General features: G+C 51.8%; 8 protein-coding genes across 8 annotated transcripts; 3 read left to right on the plus strand and 5 right to left on the minus strand.

Annotated features, from left to right (window-relative positions):
• Window positions 1-577: 577 nt before the first annotated feature.
• On the plus strand, window positions 578-1,246 carry STEHIDRAFT_62968 (HIT-like protein; the record flags this gene model as incomplete). Its single annotated transcript, XM_007307205.1, has 3 exons — window positions 578-680; window positions 750-895; window positions 959-1,246. 3 exons carry the CDS (start codon window positions 578-580, stop codon window positions 1,244-1,246), a joined length of 537 nt encoding a protein of 178 aa, XP_007307267.1.
• Window positions 1,247-1,526: 280 nt separating this feature from the next.
• On the minus strand, window positions 1,527-4,721 carry STEHIDRAFT_63016 (SPOC domain-like protein; the record flags this gene model as incomplete). The annotated part of the gene is given in 12 exon segments (XM_007307209.1): window positions 1,527-1,710; window positions 1,772-2,032; window positions 2,102-2,399; window positions 2,463-2,683; window positions 2,740-2,918; window positions 2,961-3,233; window positions 3,303-3,899; window positions 3,960-4,020; window positions 4,068-4,239; window positions 4,302-4,433; window positions 4,486-4,572; window positions 4,586-4,721. 12 exon segments carry the CDS (start codon window positions 4,719-4,721, stop codon window positions 1,527-1,529), a joined length of 2,601 nt encoding a protein of 866 aa, XP_007307271.1.
• Window positions 4,722-5,311: 590 nt separating this feature from the next.
• Window positions 5,312-6,925, minus strand: STEHIDRAFT_63538 (uncharacterized protein; the record flags this gene model as incomplete). The annotated part of the gene is made up of 6 exons (XM_007307256.1): window positions 5,312-5,500; window positions 5,581-5,803; window positions 5,861-6,265; window positions 6,331-6,594; window positions 6,704-6,753; window positions 6,812-6,925. The coding sequence occupies 6 exons, from the start codon at window positions 6,923-6,925 to the stop codon at window positions 5,312-5,314; spliced, it is 1,245 nt and encodes a 414-aa protein (XP_007307318.1).
• Window positions 6,926-7,272: 347 nt separating this feature from the next.
• Window positions 7,273-7,533, plus strand: STEHIDRAFT_62958 (uncharacterized protein; the record flags this gene model as incomplete). Its single annotated transcript, XM_007307202.1, has 1 exon — window positions 7,273-7,533. The coding sequence occupies one exon, from the start codon at window positions 7,273-7,275 to the stop codon at window positions 7,531-7,533; it is 261 nt and encodes an 86-aa protein (XP_007307264.1).
• Window positions 7,534-8,624: 1,091 nt separating this feature from the next.
• On the minus strand, window positions 8,625-11,954 carry STEHIDRAFT_123880 (uncharacterized protein). Its single transcript, XM_007307501.1, has 3 exons — window positions 11,187-11,954; window positions 8,840-11,123; window positions 8,625-8,761 (listed from the first exon to the last, which is right to left on the minus strand). The coding sequence occupies exons 1-2, from the start codon at window positions 11,861-11,863 to the stop codon at window positions 9,533-9,535; spliced, it is 2,268 nt and encodes a 755-aa protein (XP_007307563.1). The 5' UTR covers window positions 11,864-11,954; the 3' UTR covers window positions 8,625-8,761; window positions 8,840-9,532.
• On the minus strand, window positions 11,892-14,617 carry STEHIDRAFT_160046 (uncharacterized protein; the record flags this gene model as incomplete). Its single annotated transcript, XM_007307502.1, has 11 exons — window positions 11,892-12,118; window positions 12,179-12,242; window positions 12,539-12,833; window positions 12,921-13,087; window positions 13,149-13,224; window positions 13,298-13,312; window positions 13,389-13,674; window positions 13,756-13,803; window positions 13,874-13,909; window positions 13,972-14,097; window positions 14,179-14,617. 11 exons carry the CDS (start codon window positions 14,615-14,617, stop codon window positions 11,892-11,894), a joined length of 1,779 nt encoding a protein of 592 aa, XP_007307564.1.
• A 1,582-nt stretch (window positions 14,618-16,199) lies between these two features.
• On the minus strand, window positions 16,200-17,101 carry STEHIDRAFT_160047 (uncharacterized protein; the record flags this gene model as incomplete). Its single annotated transcript, XM_007307503.1, has 2 exons — window positions 16,200-16,934; window positions 16,988-17,101. 2 exons carry the CDS (start codon window positions 17,099-17,101, stop codon window positions 16,200-16,202), a joined length of 849 nt encoding a protein of 282 aa, XP_007307565.1.
• A 760-nt stretch (window positions 17,102-17,861) lies between these two features.
• Window positions 17,862-19,749, plus strand: STEHIDRAFT_133375 (2R-phospho-3-sulfolactate synthase; the record flags this gene model as incomplete). Its single annotated transcript, XM_007307504.1, has 7 exons — window positions 17,862-17,919; window positions 18,290-18,553; window positions 18,676-18,895; window positions 19,001-19,109; window positions 19,213-19,313; window positions 19,457-19,479; window positions 19,601-19,749. 7 exons carry the CDS (start codon window positions 17,862-17,864, stop codon window positions 19,747-19,749), a joined length of 924 nt encoding a protein of 307 aa, XP_007307566.1.
• Window positions 19,750-20,469: the final 720 nt, after the last annotated feature.

A 20,469-nucleotide genomic window follows, 5' to 3' on the forward strand; every position in this document is an offset into this window, starting at 1 on the left:
AACAACCCGAACGAGTTTATGGTAGCGTCCATGAGAGTGTTGGAAACGAGGGAGCGGGACATTTCCAAACTACGTCTCGTAAAAATATAACCGGACGTCACGACATGAGTGGCCCTTCGAAGCTCAGGACCCATCAATGCCATTTTCACGTCCGTTAGTCAACGCGTATATCTCCCAGTGGGCCCTTCGATGAAACCAGCTTCCGTCTGAGACGATAATAGGCGTTGTCAGGGGGTCAATGGATGATACAATCGCAAGGAGTCCTGCTGAGGATAGGACTTCTTGTCGGACATTGCCAGGCGCCACCCCTAAATGTTATGCTTTTTAAAACCAAATATCATATAATACTGCAATTTTCGTATACTGCAATCAACTACATAAGAAACGTGTGGATTGCTGTGAGTCCGAACAAACAAGAACATCAGGTGTAACGATAATCGTATCGAAAAACACAAGGTGGCACACTGCAGCCAACGTGAGTAAGTTTGAATTTTGCCACCCCGGAATTACCCGTGCTGAAGTTGCTTGTAATGGAACAGACGCTCGACACAAGGTTCTTCAAGAACGGTCCTCCAGAATGAGCCCGCTCCTGTTTTCGACCATCGAAGTCACTCGACAGGTCTTTCACCGTACGGCCTTGTCCTTTGCCATTGTGAACCTAAAACCCATAGTCCCTGGCCGTCAGTAACATTCTATATTGAGGAAGTTCGACCTCGTTTGCTGACATGTGGAGGTGTGTCTTTCATAAGATGTTCTTGTCTGTCCAATACGCCCGGTGCCTCGACTATCCGACCTTAATCCGACCGAACTTACATCGTTGATGATCTCCGTTCAACGCGTCGGTCGCGTAATCGAGCGTGAATACCACGCTGATGGACTTACTGTAGCATGTCAGGTTAGTCGTTCAGTCCTCGTCAACGATCTTATCAAACTCAACCCGATGCCCATCGAACCACAGGATGGCAGAGCAGCAGGTCAAACGATACCGCATGTACATTTTCACCTGCTGCCTCGCAAGTATGAAGGTGATGCTTTCGAGGGACGGAGCGATGATGTGTATCCTGCCCTCGAACGAGCCGAGGGTAGTCTTCCTAAAGACTTGACATCGGCATCGTCGGAGCAAAAGCCTGCACGATTCAAGGTTGATGCAGACGAAGATAGGAAACCAAGGACTATGGACGAGATGGAGAAAGAGGCTAAATGGTTGAGCTCGTTCTTCAACCCAGACGGGACTGCGAAGGAGTAGACCACCGGTTACCCCAGATTAATTTAGATGTCAATGTACGTTTGCATCATGGAATCCAGATAGTTACAATGTATTCATACGTATAAATCGTGCTAGAACCGCTATGATACAAAAATCGTTCAAATGACATGTGTTCGTGACGAGTGCTCGTGACGAGATCTGGAGTATTTGAGGAACGACAAAAAGTTGTGCGAGCGAGGCCCAATGCTAAACGCTGTGAGCCTGCACAAGGATCACTGCGTGATGAACTGAGATCCTGAGTGAGTGGTGATTCTTCAGGTCATCGTACCAAAGAAGAACTTACAGTCTCTGCTGCAGCGTCTGACACGTCAGATTTACCGCCCTGCCGCTTCGCCTCCGAGTTCCCAATCAAGCTCATTTTTGGACCATGCGAGCTCAGTTCTTCCCAAAAGCGCGGGTTACCTGGATCAGCCAGGCATGTTTCCTTGAGTTCTTGCAAGTAGCTAGGGAAGAGTCATCGTCCATCAGCTCCTCAAGTTGTGTGCAGGTATCAAAGTAACTCACCTATTCCAGACCTCGATCTCGTCCTCCTGCAGGCAGACTTCCCTCAACTCCGTCAAGCACTCCATCATCTCGCTATACCTTCGCTTCGCAAAAGGCTTCATCACGATCTCACGCACAGCCCAGCCGAGATCCTCAACGGCCTTGCTCACCATGTCTCCACGGGAGATATTCTTTCTGAAGTCTTTTAGAGGTGCTGTGGTACCGACGATACGACCCGGCTCGAGTCTATCGTCAGCCTCTGGAGAAGGTGTGGGCAGCTTCCTTCTAGGACTTCTGGCAGACTCAGGCTTCCCATTCTTGACGTTCAATGGTGCTACTGGAGCTGCAGACTTGCGATTGAGCAATAGCTCTGCATCCTCATCGGATTCTGGTTCTGTGATGCTACCGTCATTGTCGTGGTCGTTTTTGCCAAGCTGTAGACGCTGAATGCCGCCGTTACTCTGCGACTGTGACTGTAACCTCGATGACCCGGCCTGCGATCTTGACTGGTCTTGTGTGGCCCTAAATTGAGATTGTGTTTGCGATTTAGAGGATGGACGCGGGGGTTGATCGAGAAGTAGGGGTTCGTCGTCGTCGTCGTGAGCGTGAACGTGTTCGTCCTTGCGCGCCCTTGGGGCCCTTTTTGGAACTGTAGCTCCAATTAGCCAAGGCTCCTGGAGAAACCGAGCGGAAAGCGTGGGATGAAACGAACCTTCTTTCACATTGAACGCGGTCTTGCATTCCTCGATGGCTGACCCAGCCTTCTTAAGAACACGTTGGGGTGTCTCGAAGTATTTGAGGAGTTCGGGGTGAGGTGGGGGTAAAGGGTGTGTCATAAGGTCTGGAACGACTGCGCTATGGAATAACGCTTGCTTCGTGCGATGTATAGCAGGGTTATACGATAGCCTCGGGTCAAACCACGGTTCCCTTTCGCTAGATGGCCCAAGCTTATGTCAAGAATATGGTTAGACTCGAGTAAGAATACATACCCTGCCTCATTCTTCTCTCCTGCATTCATCAAGTCGAGTGCATCTACGAAGTTATCCATCGCGTCCAATTGATCTTCAGTGGGGATGTACGGGTGCTTTGTAACCCGATCGCCACGCTTGTTCGTGAGGTATTCGAGGGGTGCGAAGTTGTATTTTCGTACATCATCTGCAAAAGGCATCTACGAAAACCATACATACATATGAGGAGACTATATAGAGACGAAGCTCTCTGGACGTACCTGCACCCACAAGAAATAGTCGACCTTCTCAGATCGACACGGTTGCAAGACACCCATCTTAGGGTCTGACCCGTCCTTGTTACACCAACGGGCGATAGCAAAGTAAGGATAATGCGATTTATCTTTCTTCTTTGGGTCATGCTTGTCGGCGCTCAGCATGGCTTGGATGATGGATGACATCGCAACCTGTTGATTAGGAGAAGATGGATCTGCCCAGATATATTGAACTTCGCCCATAGCGAGTTCTGGACGAAACTATAACAAAAGGAAGAGGGGATGGGAAAGTCAGCGGGAAGTCAAGAACGACGAAAAGATCGATTATACCGCGACAGACTTGAAGAAAGCACATATCTCAATTCCCCTCTTCGTCTCTAGGCGTTCAAATTGGCCGTCGGGACATGGCACATAACTACTCCCGTACTTGAACCCTCTCACTAATTCCTCCTTCTCTATTCGCTGGGAGAGGTCCACTGGGGGTTGTGTAGTCTTCTGCTCGTCATCGTCCTTGTCGACATCCATTGCGTCTTTGTCCTCTTCTTCTTCGTCTTCTGGGTCCTTTGGGAGAACATACTCAGTTCGCATCTGGAGTTCAACCCAGACTTTGTCCTCATCGTCATCAGGCTGTGGTGGTGGTGGGGGCGTCCCGTCGTCCTCTTCCTCTTCCTCCTTTCTTAGGCCGAAGCGTTTCCATGACTTTGGTCGGGCTAGTGCGGTGCATTTACTGGCCTTGACAGAGATTTCGAGGGAGTCGAGAGGGTAATTCTCTACATCCCCTAGACGAAGAATAGTGCCCAGGAGAGCAGATTTGACCTGCTTCACTTCTGGTCGAGTGATTTCTTGCAGAGCATATTCAAGGTTGCCCATGTAGCAGTTATCTGGAAGCTTGGACATAAACTTCCGATAGAACTTCTCATTCTCGCTCTATGGAAAGCAAAAGACCTCGTGAGCCCGAAGAATGTGAGATGTAAAATAGCCACAAACCTTCATCTCCGACTTGTCCTCTTGCTCGTATTCGAATTCTTCGTCATCAAATTCCACTCCGCTGGATAATATTGAGCATAGGGCGTATGCGTTGGGAAGACCACCTACATGATATTGAAATGAATGCCTAAGTCGTCCACTTTGCTGGCAATGTCTTCCCAATCTTGTATTTCAATCGGACCTTCCCCGTTAGTTAAAAGGACCATCTTGCGTGTCCATGTTTTCTTGCTAGCAAGGTAAACGCTTTGAGCTTCGATGGCCACAATAAGGCCGTCGATAGCTGTTGAAAATGTATGTCGTTAGATTGGATCAGTCGAGGAACAAAAGGTGATTACTACATACGATCCCCTGTGGTCTCAGAAGGCTGCAGAGCAGCGAGCTTTGCCATGGTGACTCCGTTCGGTTGGCCAACAGGAATATACTCAGTAACGTTTTCGTAGTCACCCCGTTTATCGTTCAGGGCATTTCGCGTTCCTTGGGCAAATGTTCGGTCAATGAATTCCTGCAGAAAGATACGTCGACATACCATCCGTGCCGAAGAGAATTACGCCACATTGATCCGTTTTCCTGCCATTGAATATCTGCATAAAGAGTGTAAGAGTCGTGCCAGAGCCTGCCAAAAAAACATCGTACCATCTCCTCCACCTTCATCATCACGAACTGAAGGGCCCATTCCAGGTGAGTGATCTCGAGGGTGACACCGTCCGGCAGTTCGATGCTGCGAGTGGCACCCATGTGTGGAGACACATCCACGACAAACATAGTGACCGTGTACTATAGTCAAACTGTAAGTTGAGATTCCAAAGAGTGAATGAGTTACTGACCCCTGCACGTTCTGCTGGCATGACTGCTAAAGGAGAGCCTCGAGACGATAGGATGGAGGTCAAGACAGAGTCGACGCGCTCTGTTGGCAAATGACGCGCCGACGCGACTTGAGTCACGTTGATGCCTGCGCACGTGGGCACGAGGACCCCGACAACCCACAATACTTATCTTCGAATTTCTTGATCCGACTTTCTTTGTCTTCGGAATGTAGAGAACTTGTGCCCCAGTGTTGTCCGTCCATCCCATTCACAACATGTATCAGATATGATCGTGAGTCGACAAAGAATATGCCACTATGCTCTTTATGACGGACATATACTTAGGTCGATCAAAGCAACGACCGTATTATCCAGGGCAATTTATGGCCAGTGTACCAAGTAGAAGCTTCGGTGGGATGGTCGAAATACTGCGCCCGGCTTACTGTGTTATAAGTTATAAGTATTACTCGGTAAGTATGCGATAACCGCCCGAGGACAATTATGACTGGACACAAGATTATACGGTGTATTCGTGTCGTGTCTCAACATCTACGCAGTTCGCCACATATCGTAGGCGAGGATCCCGAATGCCACGACGATGCCCCCAGCCCCCAACAAACTCCAGGTCGTAATGAGATCCGCCGCACCGCCAATGAGGATGTCCCACGCGTAGACGAGTACGATCGTGAGCAGATTCCCGACGGATGTGATGATGGGCCCCCATACTCCTAGCAGGATCTATCGATACATCATGGGTCAGCATCAAGACCCAGTAGCTGTGGCTCCGGAGTGAGCGGAACTGGCAGAGGGAAACGTACCATAAATCCAGAATTAAAAGCGACGCCTGTGATGCCTATGCCCAAGACTGACAACGCGATATGTAACGTATTCGGAAACCTGAATGGTTCCGCTCCCATAAAATGAAGTATGGGTATGAATATCCACAAGACCGAGAATGTCACGATCCCAATCGCCGACGTCAAGAAGTTCGCATGGAACCCAAATGGCGGTGGGTAAACAGCATCGTGGTGAACCTCCGGGCTATCTAAGTCGTCATCCCCCTCCCCTTCCTCTTCTACTCCATCAACCGTGAACAACGTGTCCCGAGATGTGGCGCTGGCCCTGGAAGGATGTGCATAGACTCCCCTACCACCACCACCAACGCTTGGTTCGGGCTCAAACTCTGGGTCAGACGGGAGTGCGGCGTGACGCTTGTAGAGGACTTGATAGAGACCGTAGCCGACTGAAGCGACCAAGGTCAGCAGATCGCCCATGAGTGGCCATGTATAGGCACTAGTCGTGCTTGGTGAGCTGGGGTTTCCTGCTTCAGGTGCCATTTCGGTAGAATCCTGTATGCCACCGTAAACGACGGCGAGGACACCAATTGTAGCAAGCAGGACTGCGGCGAGTTTGCGGAACTCCCAGGGGAGTTTGAAGAGGTGGACAGTGATGAGGTAGGCGAAGAATGCGTTTGTATTCCAGATGGCAGTCACATCGGCCACCCTGATAAATGGAGCGAAGTCAGACATGGGCCACAATATCAAGTACACGAAGAGCAGAGGACTAACGGTGCCATCGATACTGCCGCAAACCACATGAGAGCAGGAATGGTGACTCCCAAGGTCATAAGGAAGACCAGTCGGACGAATTTGAAGGTAGGAAAAGGAGTTCGTGATAGAGGTGTACCACTTCTTCGGCTGGGAGGCTCCAAGTGCTTCGTGATTGCGATCCTCAGTCCGTTCAAGAGCCGTCTATGAGAGTGGCCCGTCCATACAACAAGATAGAGTAGATGCAGAGGGAATATTATGCTGAATGATGAATGGGCGACGAAGCTGCGTTGAGGGTATTCTTAGCTGAGTAGCCTTTGTGATACAACACGCGACAGGGAAGCTCACAACAACAGAAAAGGTTGCTGAGTTTGATTAGACACAGGAAACAGACTTCGAGAACTTGGAAAAACTCACACGAAATCCGAGGCTGCTTTGAACGTACTGTCAAGAGAGCGGAGATGAGTGGCATGCCTAAAGCACGAGGTGTCGGGGTACGTACTCCCGTCAGCTCGCTCTCGGCCACGAAAGCCACAAGGGTGAACGCAAAGACCAGGATGGCGGTTACACCACCTAGATGAGGGGTAGCTCTCGAGTCTTCATGGGCTCTTGTCATGTCGATACTAGCTTGGAAGAGGGGGATGCAGTCTGAACTGAGGTCCTCCAAGAGTACTTTCGAGACGACTAGAACGAACCCCTGAAGATCTGATAGATAATAAGGAAGGGCAAGGCAGATAAGACGAAGATGTACTAGGTGAGCATTGCCGAGGCAAATGAATAGATAGGGAAGCGGATGGCCTTGAGCGTCGTCGAGTGTAATGCGGGGGACGACCTGCAGCGAATGATTACGGTCATCTCGGCATAACCCGACGACGTCCGTTCAAGTTTCGTTCTCCCCAACTCCTCACAAGCAGTCGCAGGCACTCACCTTCAAACGGTCAAAAGTCCAAAATGCTTCGCGCAATGCTGACCTCGAGCAGGCCCTTGCTCACCCGTCTACGAGCACCACAAACGGCCCTCCAATTGAACGCCTGCTCCCACCCACACCACCACCCTTCAACCCCCTCATCATCACTCGTTTTCGCCCGAGGCATGAAAGTCCGGTCATCCGTCAAGAAACTTTGCGATAGTTGTCATATTGTCCTCAGGAAGGGGAGGGTGTACGTTATTTGCTCAGTGAATCCAAGACATAAGCAGGTGCGTTGGACTAGCTCTCAGAGCTGAAATAGCATACTCATGTTTGACACAGCGCCAGGGATAGATGTTGCCAGAGCTTGTTGCTTGTTCTCAGGAATTAAAATTCACCAGTTTCTGTCATAAATCGTGACCGATTGAGCAACTACACCTTTCGAGACGACCACCGCGTTTTGGCCATCATCTCTTCATAAGATGATTGTTCTCGTCCAAGACGTTGTTCTGTTTCACCTAGAGCGGCGGACCTGCTCAACCTGCTGTCGTGACAACTTTCCCGGCTGAGATCAGGGACTCAATCGCTGCATGGTACTGCTCTCCGCTTTCAGCCATCAATGTGCCACGGTTCTCATTCCATACAAGGTAAGGAACCAGCTTTGTGTCAAGCCTTTGAGCCACTTCTCGTTGTTTCCTTTCGCCAACAGGGCACGCGCAGCACTCAGCACCGATCCTCAAGGCCTGGGAGCATTGCCTGGTAGGGCATCTCAGTCCAACCCTGCTGCTATAATTAGTTCTCCCACTGCTTTGTGTCCTCGATTCTGGTTTGCCTTCCTCGATCTACATTCATGGCACGCTATCGCGAGTGGCAACGCTTTGGGTGCCAATGATGTGTCAATGTCCTTTCATTGGATACAAAGGGCACTCTAAAGCTTATAAGAGCTCGCTCGACAGCTCACTGTCTGCAACCAGCTTCTCTCCGACGGACTTCAAACAACCTCTCGAGCAAGCATCGTCGACCACTCTAAGCCACACCGCAATGCCAAACTTCCTCCGCTCTAAAGATTCCTCTTCCTCTCTTGGGTCTGCCGTCTCGTCCAAAACCCTCGCGTCCACCACAAACTCGTCCATCAAATCTCCCTCCTCCTACATCTCTCACTCCACCGTTTTCTCTCTTGCGCCCTCCACCACCGTCGTCCCTTCCTCCAGGTCTTCGAACTCCTCTCTCAAATCCTACTCATCCAGCTCGACCGTCCGCGTCAAATCACCTCCTCCCTCCAACTCGGCAACCTCCAAGCCCGCATTCTCATCCTCTTCCTTCTCCCCTTACCTCTCCCACTCGAACGCACACTCGACCGCCCAATTCGCCGCCTCCACCGCTTCGTTCAACCTCAGTCCCCCTGTTCTCCCGACCTACCACCCCACGAGTCTCAACGAAAAGTGGCACTATACGTTCAAGAAGGGCGACCAGGTGTGGGTCAACAGAAATTACAGCTGGAGATTGGGCACGGTCTGTGAGGATGGGAGCGAGGAGATCGTTGAAGTAAGTCAACTCACTTCCACACTTCATTGACCATCCTGTCTTCGAATTGGGGAAACTGACGATCGTGTATGTTTGCAGGGCCGTAGGATGATGACCTACACTGTGACGTGGCAGAGAGGTGGGTTCACGATGCGAGGGGCGTTTGCGCCCGCGGAGGGTAACATGAAGCCCAACACCGAGTGGATCAGGCGGTTACTCATAGACGAGAGGGCGAAGATCATGGTTGTGGATGAGATGCCGAGGAACGCTGAGTTCGAGACCCGCTCGATTCTGGATTGAACGGGACGTGGCATGGGTTAGGGAGTGGAGCGTCTCGGTTCGTTGGTCACCGGTATCGTTAGTGAAAGGGGGTGTCACTCAGCAATCAGAGTAAGTATCGCGTCTTTCTTCCTCTCATTCACACTCTCGTTAGAACCAAGTACTATCCGCATCATAAAACCAAGTCGTACAGATATACATGTGAACATATGTTTTTAGGATTTTGTCGATAAGTAATAGAGTCATGTCTAACGCACAAAGGCGATCGACGGTCGTAACCGTCCGTAAAAAAGTATCAAACCAACAAACAACAGTAAGGAGCATCCATCCTACAACAAAACTAACAAAACAACAAACAAACACTGGCGCAATCAGAGAAAACGCAGAAGTATCGTGAAACTGGAGAGAAGAGGAAGACGTCAGGGAGATGCAGACAGCCCTTGTGGCCCAACGGGTAAGGTGAGACCAGCACCATTACACCTCGTATCCAAGAAGCCCACCGACCTGAAACCCTCATTCCACTACCTCCCTTACGAAGACCTCCAGTGTACCATCACTGCTCACACCACCAGGAACCACTAACAACAATGCCCCCTCCGAATCCTCCAGCTGCTCGGCCACCAGATCCAATCTCTCACGAGCTTCCCCAGCGAACAACTCAACCTCATACGTCTTCGCGCCACCGCTCGACTCCTTTCCAGATAGGTGATCACCAGCAGTGTTAGCTCGAGACAAGAATATGAGAGAAATCGCGCCTTGAGATACAAGGAAAGAGAGAGATGCGTGGGCCACCGGTGGCACCGCCGCGTCTGCTAGGACCGTCTGTTCCTCTTCACCGATGACCACGGGAAGCCCATACTTCGTCTCGGGCTCCAACTCTGGACCGCGAGAAATATCGGGAGCTGGAGTAGATGATTCGACAACGAGCTTCGTCTCGTCCGAGGTCTGGATGCCATCCTGGGGATGTTCTACCTCCTCCGCACTGATCGCAGGGCTCTCCTCCAGCTTCTCCCCAACCGAACCATATCCAATGGGATCAGTCGACTTCGACTCAGTCAAGAGCGAAGTCTCCTCGTTCACGACATTTGCATCTGGCTCATGGACGATACCCGATTGCGCCTGCGGGGGAGGAACCGACACGACATGCAGAATCCGCCCCAGAACAAGAATTCTGCAAAATACAAGCATACGCATGAACAGAAGGGCGATATGTTGCAGAGGCGGAGGAGTCGGCCCCTTCAAGGTCTCTTCGCTGTGATGGGTGTGGGGTTCACCATGCTCGGACGCGGGGGCAGAGTTGGATGTCTGCGAATGATAGTCCAGAGGAGGATGCTCTGATTCGGAGTCGAAGGGTTCGCTGTCGGATTTGTCGCTCTCTGGGTCGTGAACAGGTTCATCCTTTGCCTTAGACACGAGAACTGACTCTGTCTCCGGTTCCCATTCCTCTCGCTCCACCTCCTGCTTGTCCTCTTCGGCTATCTCGGGCTGGGAGTCCAAAGTTGGCTGCGCCGGCTTGGGAGCTGGCAGAGCGATATGACGTGCAAGCAGGGATATACCCCAAGACGCAGATGATTCCGAATCGCAGACATGTACGGGGCTGAGGAGGCACTCTCCGCCCGACGGTCCAACATTGACCCTGACGGTCTGGCTTGCGGTGGCTGCGAAGTGCAAGAATTTCTTGGATGAAGAGGTGTAAAGGACGTGTCCTCCCGCAGACTCGTTGTCAATAAGGCCATCCAATGAGAAGTCGACCATGCGCGTTTCCGTGTGCAAAGACACAAAGAAGACGCGGGAGGGTGCTTGATTGGAGGTCGAAACGAGAGCAAATACTCGCTCGTCAGGGACTTCGAGCGAGCGAAGGTGGAGGGTCGAGAGAGACGAGGAAAGACAGCGAGCGAAAACATCGCTGCTGGCGGTCGAGATGTAGAACGGTATTGCGTGTGTGCAGGAGAGGCGACCAGTCGGCGAAAGAGTAAACGAGGATTCGGGAGAGGATGTCCAGAGCGCAATGGGTTCATGAAGAGCGAAGGTCGTGTGACTGAGGCGAGGAACGAGTATCAAGATGTTTGCTCCAGAGACCTGTCCTTGACAATGATACTTGACACTAAGGTCATCCAAACCGGTTAACATATGGAGTCGGATAACATTCAGTCTGCATGAAACGCACCTTTCGTCGCTGATAGCCCAGCATCCCCAGCCTCCTTCATGAGTGATTTGTCCGACATAGACATCCTCGACTCCCTCAGAAGAGCTGGAACTGCGATGCTCCAGTACTTGCACATCCTCCTCCACTGAGTCCTCTTCTTCCCACGCCGGGAAGATCTCCACCCATGGATTCTCCCTCCTCAACACACACACGACGTCGTGCCCCGGCGCTCCAAGCCACGTACAGTCCCCACCCGGATGCTCAAGCCTGTAGGTAATCGAAAAGCGAATATCGCGCTGACCATCCTCCATCGGGCGTAACTTGAGCTTCAGCTGCAAACCGACCATATCCGAAGGAACACGGGGATCGGTCTCCACATCTCGGATGTCCACCAAAGACAATTCTGCGACGCGGTCATCGCCAGATGCCACATTCGAAGACACGGTCTCCTGTTGAGAACCGCGCTGCTCGAAGGTATAGGCTGCCCACTCCCCAGACGCCCGCCCTTCGATGGGCGCATCGGTCCACGCCTGAATCCTCACCCCATCCCGCTGCAGCTGCTCGGCCTCTTCGGTTTTCAAGCGCGCATTGAGAAGCAGCTCGACGCTGCTCTGCTTGTGTGATGCGTTTGGTGAGATGGCGACATCGCAATGGGAACCAAGAGCGGGCGAGAAGGAAAGGCTCGGTGCTTGTCCCATGGTTAGATAGACGAAAGATCCCAAGAGCTTAGCTGCAGACGAGACGAGGTGAAGGGGGAAGGGGGAATTGATAGAGTGAGGGTGGAGTCTGAGGCGGGACGAGAGTGTCTGAAGACGAGGACGAGTACTCAGAGGGCTGGCAAACGCCTTGATCACAGGCGCAAGACAACCTGCAGGAGTACGTGCTCTTCCGGACGATAACCAGTTCTAGATTGTTCCACTCCGTGAAGCCGTATTCAGGATCAGGGAAAGGCGCTCAATGGAGTACGTAGTGAGAACGCTCCCGCTCTGGACAACTCGCGTCATCAGACGCACGCAGCTTGCGCCCGCTCTGAATGCGCTTTGCGTGAGGTCTGGCGGGACCAAGAGTGCCGTTACACTTTCATAGATCGCACTGATCAAGAGATATGAGCCTAGGAATCCGTGTTGCAAGAGGGTTGAGAACAAGGACGAATGCAATTCAAATCACGAAAGTCCGTGATCTTTCGCTCTCCGGAAGTGTGGCGTGTGTGGCCCACATAAGTCAGCATCTTCACCGAGTCTTCACCGTCGATATCCTCGTCCGCCACCTCTTCCACCCCGAGCTCTTTGTCCGTTGCCTCCACGACTTCCGCCACTACTATTATGCCTGCGTCCCCTACTCCGACCATGACCTCCCCCTCGCCCGCGACCGACCCGATACCGTGATCCCACATTCACGACTCCACCTTGAGAGTCATCTTCCGTGTCGCCCCCGCCATGGTCATGATCTTCGTCACTGCCTTCGTAATCCTCATCATGTTCTTCATAATCATCGGGAACGATGAATGAGTCGTCAGCCTCCAAATGCCGCGCCTGAGGGCCAGGAGCAACAGCGGGAGCGGGTGTGTTCGTCCTTGATCCCGACCGACTAGCAGAGTTCGAGGCAGGTTTCCTAGCCTTATGCCGAGATGGGGCTTTCTCCAATGCTGCCTTTTCCGTCTTCCAGTTCCTAAGTATGCCCATATTTGGATATGGGACATATCAGCTGCGGGTAACTGCAATTGATTTGTAGTGGTAGGCGGGGGAACTAGCTCACTCTCGACGCTCATTCCACTCTACCATCTTCTCTCCTCCTTCTAGCCAGTCTCGATCTCCACTCGCGGCGAGCGCGTTGATGTGTCTCTCGATAGTGTTGTCGAGCGAGATGTTCGGGATCATGGGGACCTGCTTGTTCAGTTTCGCCCTGCACATCGGGCATGTACGCTTTGTAGAAAGAAACACGGTATCAGCGACCGAGGTGCAGAGATGATGATCGAATACCTACGTTTTCCTTGATCCAGCCCATCCCACAGAGCCCACAGAATGAGTGGCCACAAGGATTACCTAGATGTGGCACGGAGCTGTGGCGAATCCCAACATTGTCAGTATGGAGCTCCACTAGCGTCGGCAAGCACGAGATACGCAAGCACGCACAAGAGATCAAAACAACTGTCCGAGACATCGACGGGCCATCAGCCCCGAACCCACGAATACGAAGAGGTATATCCGCAAAAAAAGGACTGACATCGGACAAGTCATATTATCCTCGAACCCTTGCAATAACGACCGTATCCTGCCTTGTGACCCTTGTGACAGCGGCATCTCTTTCTCTTTACCCTTACTGCGTTTCATAGGTAACGAAGACTGTGGACTGGAAGAATGTGCATCTGATGTCCGGGCACGTTTACGATATCGGCGCTCTGGCTGGTGTTCATGGGTGCTTGCGACGGTCTGGGTGGCTTCTTCTCGCCCCAGGTCGTTTGGGCGGTCCAGTGGTACGGATGAGTCTTTCTTAGGCGAAGAGGCCGATGCTGAGATGTCATAAGATTGCTATGTTAGACTTCAGGCATTGAAACAATGTGTAGGTGAGAGAAGATTGGGTGGACACGTACTTCGTGTCTTCGCGCCAGGAAGACGAGGACCGGGACTCGGAGGGCTAGCTTAGGATCATGAATCAAAACAAGACGAGTGAATTCCAGTGCGACCTACGTATTGAAGTAATAAGCATACCGTGGAAGAATCGAGAAGAGACAAGTCTCTGGTCTCCTGAGCAAACGACATTTCTTGAGTACTTTGTTGCTTCAGGAAGAAACAAAGGTTTAACGCACCCTGTGGTGGTGTTCTCGGCGCGAAGCGATCCACAAAGCTTGACGGTCTCGATGAACTCAAGCTTGACCCAGCCGCTGGTGGAGCAGAACCATCAACTGCGTCAATTCTTGTACTTGATGCTCCTGCTGTAATTACAGTAGCAGCAAGGTTCAGCTCTACGCGTTGATCATAAAGCCATTCTCTCGTCTCCTGCTAAATGCACGTACCTTCATGCTCTACCACTCGTTCAGCTCTGAATCCAGCTTCAAAAGCGTCCACCTCCTTCAAGAAGTCATCGTCGATGGAGTCAAACGAATAAGAGTATGAGCTCGAAGGCGTAGCAGCCCTCCCACCCTCTCCCACCCCCTCCTCGTCTCCTCCAGGTGTCTCAAGGACAGAGCCAGCATCAGGATCCCCACAGTTCATATCAACGTCAGAAATGTGGTGCGAATCCGTGTTATGGTCGGCGTCTGATATAATGGTAGTAGAGCTGAATGTTCTCGTGGGCTGGACAGTAGGTTGGGATGAGGATGGCATCGGAGGGCTGGACTGGGGAGGAACGGGAGGTACGGATTCGAGTCCTGCTATGTTCGCACTGTCCCAGTCAATATTGCCGAAAAGGTCGGGAAGAGCATCGAATTCGTCTTCGCTACAGGTGGATGGCATGTTTGATGAATGGTCTGAGTCTCGATACGAATCCTCTTAGTGATACTGCAATGCGACGAATTTGGGTGATAAAGCTGTTTTGAAAGTGTCAATACGGTGTTGTTGAAAAGTATATGGAAACGCACTTCTCGGCCTATCCGTAGTATCTTCAATGGCGTAGACCGTACTGAAAAAGTATCCTTCGCTGGGAAGGTTCACAATGCAATGTTCGACGCGACAAAGCGCGACATCCCCCTAAACGTATCGTGGGAATCTGATGTGCACAAATCACGGGATCGCGAGGACATCAAAATGTGATAGATTTAGAAATTAGCGCCACAGTGGCACTACCAAGTTCATCCAGGGCCACATCTGACATCACCTGTGCGTCTCGAACGATGTCGATGAGCACCGTCAAGATGCCGCAGCGCAAGAACAGGCAGCGATGGCGACTGTCATCACCAACCTGGTCCATATCTCTCGACAATCATTTACCGAGACATATCCCTGCCGAGGTCGGTCCAACTCAACGCCTTGATATCAAGATCACTACCGCTTGTATAGTCCATATCGCGCCAAGGCGGGGCTAACGCACCTCTGAAGCCTGCATCGCTCCAACTTCACCACCGACGGTGCCTGCCACGCCCTCAATTGTTTCGTTTGTACGTCGACGATAACAATCTGAACACCGTATGAATCTTCCCGAAGCCCGAAGACTCGCACGACGAGCCGGCCCCCTCAGTGATCATGAGCTCAAGTTGTGGAAGGATCTCTTGGCCTTGAGGCCGTCTGACTCTTGAGGTATTGAGGGATCTTCTGGATAGATTTTCTATTCCGCATAGTCGAATATGTAAGACTGACTTCATGCGATAGGTCGTGATTATCGTGACGCATGATGGCTTTGCACATAAATCCGCAGGCAGGCGCATAACTTGCATCTGAATCTCAGCGGCGTGCACGGTCGGTTGATCAGAGGCACCAAATTAAAAAAAAAATCCCATCCGAGTCCCGACCAAATGCACCTCGGCACTGAAAACACTCTGCGCTGGTGCACACCTGCACACGTCCACACACCTGCCAGTGGCCACCCCACATTCTTTTCGATCCGTGACGGGTGGCTTTATTCATGGAGGACGAATTAGGACATCTGTAAAATATCAATCACTGGCAGTGCCATGCTATCGTTATAGCGGTTCAAATCGAACGAGCGTCAAGGACCAGCGCCGTCTTATGCAGAACTGAGCAAGTAAGCGCGGGTCATTCAACATACTTACGGTACCTGATGGTAAGATGAGCATCGCTGAAACGCTGGAGGGCTGAGCTCGGGCGTCTGACATATTATGGTGCGGCACGCGGTCAAGAATGCATCACATTCATTATCGGTCAGTGCGAGTCGGGTTTGTGGCCGCAGGCGTTAAATACGAGTCTTACAAGGAGGCAAGCGCCAGACGAATAAAGAGAACTAAAATTGCGACTGAGAAGACGTGGGAACGTGAATGCGGATTGCGATGACGGAGTACAACATATTGCAGGCGGGTCATAAGGTAAGTAGTAACACAACATGAAACAGAAGGAACGCCCAAGCAAGAACAACCATGAAGTTTTATCCGGAAACAGCTGCGACAGAACTAGAAGAAGGCTGACTCGGGCCTCCGCGGATGGCTGAAGTGTACTCGGGGACGCCGTTCATGTGTGGGGCGGAGCGCTTGGACGAAGTCGACGAACTGGAGAGCTCCTCGCGGGAGGAGTGTGCAGAGAGGAGCGAGTCGATTGCCATTGCGCCCTGTGAGCGAGGCGAGTGGTCGGCGGAATCACTGCGGGTGGAGGAGTAAGAAGGGGAATGGAGCGATCGCGGAGAGGGGGCAGGGGAAGGGTTGCTTGCAGTTGATCGGTGCCCAGACGGAGGCGAGTGAGAGGTGCGAGATCGCTTGCTTGGGCGAGCGGCGGAGGTAGACGACTCTGGCGCTTCTCTCCGCATCCGAGGCGAGGAGTGAGCGGATGACGGCGGTGGGAAGGGCTGAAGGGGCGGGAGCGTGTTGGGGTGCGGATGAGAGTCCTCGAGGTAGGGAGCATTCCTGCTCTGTTGTCTCGGAGAGTCGGGCACGACTTGGTAATAGTCGAGCATGGTACGATGGAGGGCAGCGATTGAGGAGATTCTCTGTGGTGGAGAAGAGACGGCGGTTGTGTTAACTGAAAGGGAACGCCGTAGAAGAAGCATGACGAAGCCCACCTGGTCCTCGGCGCTCTTTGCGTTAAGCATGGCCATCAGCATCTCTCTGTCTCCGTCTCCGCGCGTGCGGTATGCGCTCAGGATCTCACGCAGAGTGGGTGGTGGTGGCTGGAACGGCTATCAGATACTCTAGTAGTGGTAAGGAAGGGCTTGGTACGAACCTGCTCAAGGACCTGCCAGGTGGCAGAGAGAAGGCCCTTGGGAGGGGCGGGTGGCGTAGAATGGGACGAGCGAGAACGGTAGTCCGGCTGGGGCGAGTAGTCGACGGAGGTCATTGTGGTGAAGGATGATGGGCAAAAGGGAAGAGGAGGAAAAGCAAGACATGACAGCACAGATTTATATTGATAGCTATGCGCTTGGGTCTTGGCGCTGAGGTATGCACAACTGTCGCGCCAATGGGGAAGAAGAGGTGATGTGCAGATGAGGACTGGCCAAGGAGGGCAGCACTCAGGTTTGGTATTTTTGGCCAGATGCCAAGCCCATCCCAACTATTTTTGGAGGCGCAGTCGTCTCCTCGGACCCTCAGCCAGACACAGCTTTCCCAGACACCAGTGCGGGCAACACGGCAGCCATTGTCATAGCACAGAGACCGCGAGAGGACACGAGAGCGGCACAGAGAGCGAAGAAAGCAGAGGCCACGCAAGAGCAAGCGAGGGTGGCGGAGGCAAACGCAGGCGCTGCGGAGCCGGTGCTCGGATTGGAACATGAATTGCTTGGCTTGGCATCGCTATTCTTAGCGGGCGCCGACCGCCGCGTATTATTGGTTGCGGTAGCCAGGCCCGTCTCTCCAGGCTGGCCAGCACTCGCTCTCGTCTCGCCGTCGTCCTCGACGGTCTCGAAAATAGGTTTATATCCATATATTTCCGTGCATCGTCCACGACGGCGCCACTCGTAAGTGCTATGGCTGATCCGATCTATTTCAGGACCTGCGCCCTCCTTGGGAATCAAGGAGCTCGCTTGGATAGCCTGCTTCCATCACATCATCTCTTTCCGTTCTAATCCTGTCTGCAGCACTACTCTCGAGCTTTTTCCGTAATGCTCAATACATCGCGGATCCCACTCGGTCCTTGGCTTGCTATATTTTTGGAGGACTGTACGCGAATCCATCTTTAGTGGCCCAAACGCGGCTTTCAGACGAGGCCTCGTCGCATCTCGTCGCCGCTACTTACAGCTTACGGTCCTATCCCAATCATATCCATCTATCTCGGGAGATGGTTGTGGTTATAGTTCCAGTGCTCGACTAGGATGTCGTTGTGTCTCAGCTTCTGCCCCAATTTGTACTCCATCGTGACATCAACACTACATCAGCTATGAATTCATAGCCCACTGCGAAGGCCAATATAGCCCCTGTTCCCAACTCGCACGGGCTCTCACGATACACAATATGTTCTCTAAATTACCCTCCCTCTCGCGCACATCGATACGCCCCCTGTCTTCTGCAGCCCGACCACTCTCGACTTCAGCTCGAAGGCTGGAGGCTTCTCCGTACGGCTCTCCAACCGCATTTCCGTTCCTTCCTGCAAACACCCTTGCCCAAAAGCCCAACCGGACGAAGGGCTTGACTGAGATCAGGGGGCCGTACTACTACCCTGTAACGAAGACCTACCTCGACGAACTCCTTTCCGATTATGGTGAATATGTCGATGGCGTCAAGTGGGCGGGCGGTAGCTTTTCGCTGTTGCCAGAGGACAGACTCCGAGCGTTGATTGACACAGCTCACAAGCACGGTGGGTAGTCTATTTCCTATTTTTGCTCGTTTCATATTTACATTCTGACCCGATATATTTGCACCGCTCTATTCCGGCTCGTTTCACTTGCATCTCCCGAACCTCGTCGTTCCACGTCACAGATTGCTATTGTAGCACCGGCGGCTATATCGAGCGCGTCTTGGCGAGTTCAGGAGGGAACAAGGACCTCGTCTCGAAATATCTTAGGAAATGCAAGGACGTAGGGTTCGACGTACTCGAAATCTCCTCTGGTTTCCTCTCCATCCCAACAGAAGACTGGGCCGAACTCGTCCAGATGGTCGCAGCTCATGGTCTCAAGCCTAAGCCTGAAGTCGGTATCCAGTGAGTATCGGTATCCGTTTCGCCACTCCCGCAGTTGCCAAGTAACTCTCATGAATGCCCATAACTGACGTTTTATTTATATCACTTTGTCTATACCACGGAAAGATGGGGTGCGGGTGGCGACGCATCCGTAGAGGAACTGGAGGCAGCGGGAACCAGAGACCCAAAGTGGCTCATCGACCGCGCCAACACTTTCCTACAAGCAGGTGCCTATGTACGTTCTTTACATTTTTAACCTTAGCTTGAGAAGACTCCGAGTTCTCGTGCGAAGTGAACGCTGACTTTTGCTCCACCTGCCTTGCGTCTTAATCGTCTAGATGATCATGATTGAGAGCGAAGGCATCACAGAGAACGTCAAATCCTGGCGTACCGACGTTATCTCTGCTATAACATCTTCTCTTCCCAGGGACAAGATAATGTGCGTAAATCATGTTCACATTTTCGCCAACTCTTCTTTTAGCTCCTCCTTTGTAATATTCTTACTCGCGGCTGATTACCTCTTACCTATCTTTCCCGCCATGAACACCCGAACTTCCGTATTCCCGTGTTCTCTATTCATAGGTTTGAGGCGGCGGATCCTGAAGGTACGTTCTTTCTATACATTCATTCTCACCATGAACGAATCTTCTAACCTTGGCATCTCTATATTCTCACCTTTCATGGGTTCGGGTTCGCAACGGGCTTCCTGATGTTGTCTCTTTGCAGTATTCGCGTATCACATTCAAAACCAAGGCGCACACGCGAACCTCTTCGTCGACCACAGTCAAATCGTCCAGCTCGCTTGTCTCAGACGTGGCATCTGGGGTACTGGAAGTACTTTCGGAAGGATCGTGACGTTCGGAGACCAGCAGTAATAGGAAGGAGTATCAATGTACTTACGCGTTCGCTCGGCCCGCGAATGCTGAGGGCTGAGGCGCTGGACACTGAAAGTTTGAGGACAGAAGAACGTGTATGTATGTATGAATAGCGTTCGTTCGTTTTTTTCTTCTTCCTTCTTCTTTGTAATATGATGCATGCATGTTTCCCCATGCGACTAGTGGAAAACAATTTTACTGCATGCTGCTATGAACGGAAACCCTTGCGTACTCCAGCCCACTTCAAACTTCAGGCTTCAGGCTTCGGAGTGACAGCTTCCGGTGTCCTATGAATAAGAAATTCCAGGATTGGCCAAAGACGGACTAGACGGCTATGATTCTAGTCAGGCGATCGTCACATTGTAGGGTATAAATACCAGAAATACAGCTGACCCTGGACCGACTGCTGTTTTCGAGTTCTCGGTCGGTCATGACCCCCATCTTCTTACTTCGCTTCATCTTGGATTGTGCGCCCCGATAGTATCGCTCTAGGCACGAAAAAGAGTCCTGTTGTACTTTTGGAGAACGCGTTTAAATAAAGTTACTGACAACAACACGATGACATTCAAAACGCTTGGACAGAGGAACGATCACGAGCTGTAGTTCTTCAAAGCTTTATATGTAACCTGATGGACCACGCCATCTGTCATGCTCCAGACAGATCTTACCTGAGCCGACTCAACCACTGGATTGCCCGATTTGTGGTCTGTAAATATCAAG

Source organism: Stereum hirsutum (assembly GCF_000264905.1).
Source record: "Stereum hirsutum FP-91666 SS1 unplaced genomic scaffold STEHIscaffold_13, whole genome shotgun sequence".
Lineage (NCBI taxonomy): Eukaryota > Fungi > Basidiomycota > Agaricomycetes > Russulales > Stereaceae > Stereum > Stereum hirsutum.

Excerpts from the sequence above, each read along its gene's own strand:
- STEHIDRAFT_123880 (XM_007307501.1), bottom strand. The coding sequence starts at position 11,863 with ATGGGACAAGCACCGAGCCTTTCCTTCTCGCCCGCTCTTGGTTCCCAT. Across the intron at positions 11,124-11,186 it reads TGGGCTATCAGCGACGAAAG|TGTCAAGTATCATTGTCAAG; the intron begins GTGCGTTTCATG and ends GGATGACCTTAG.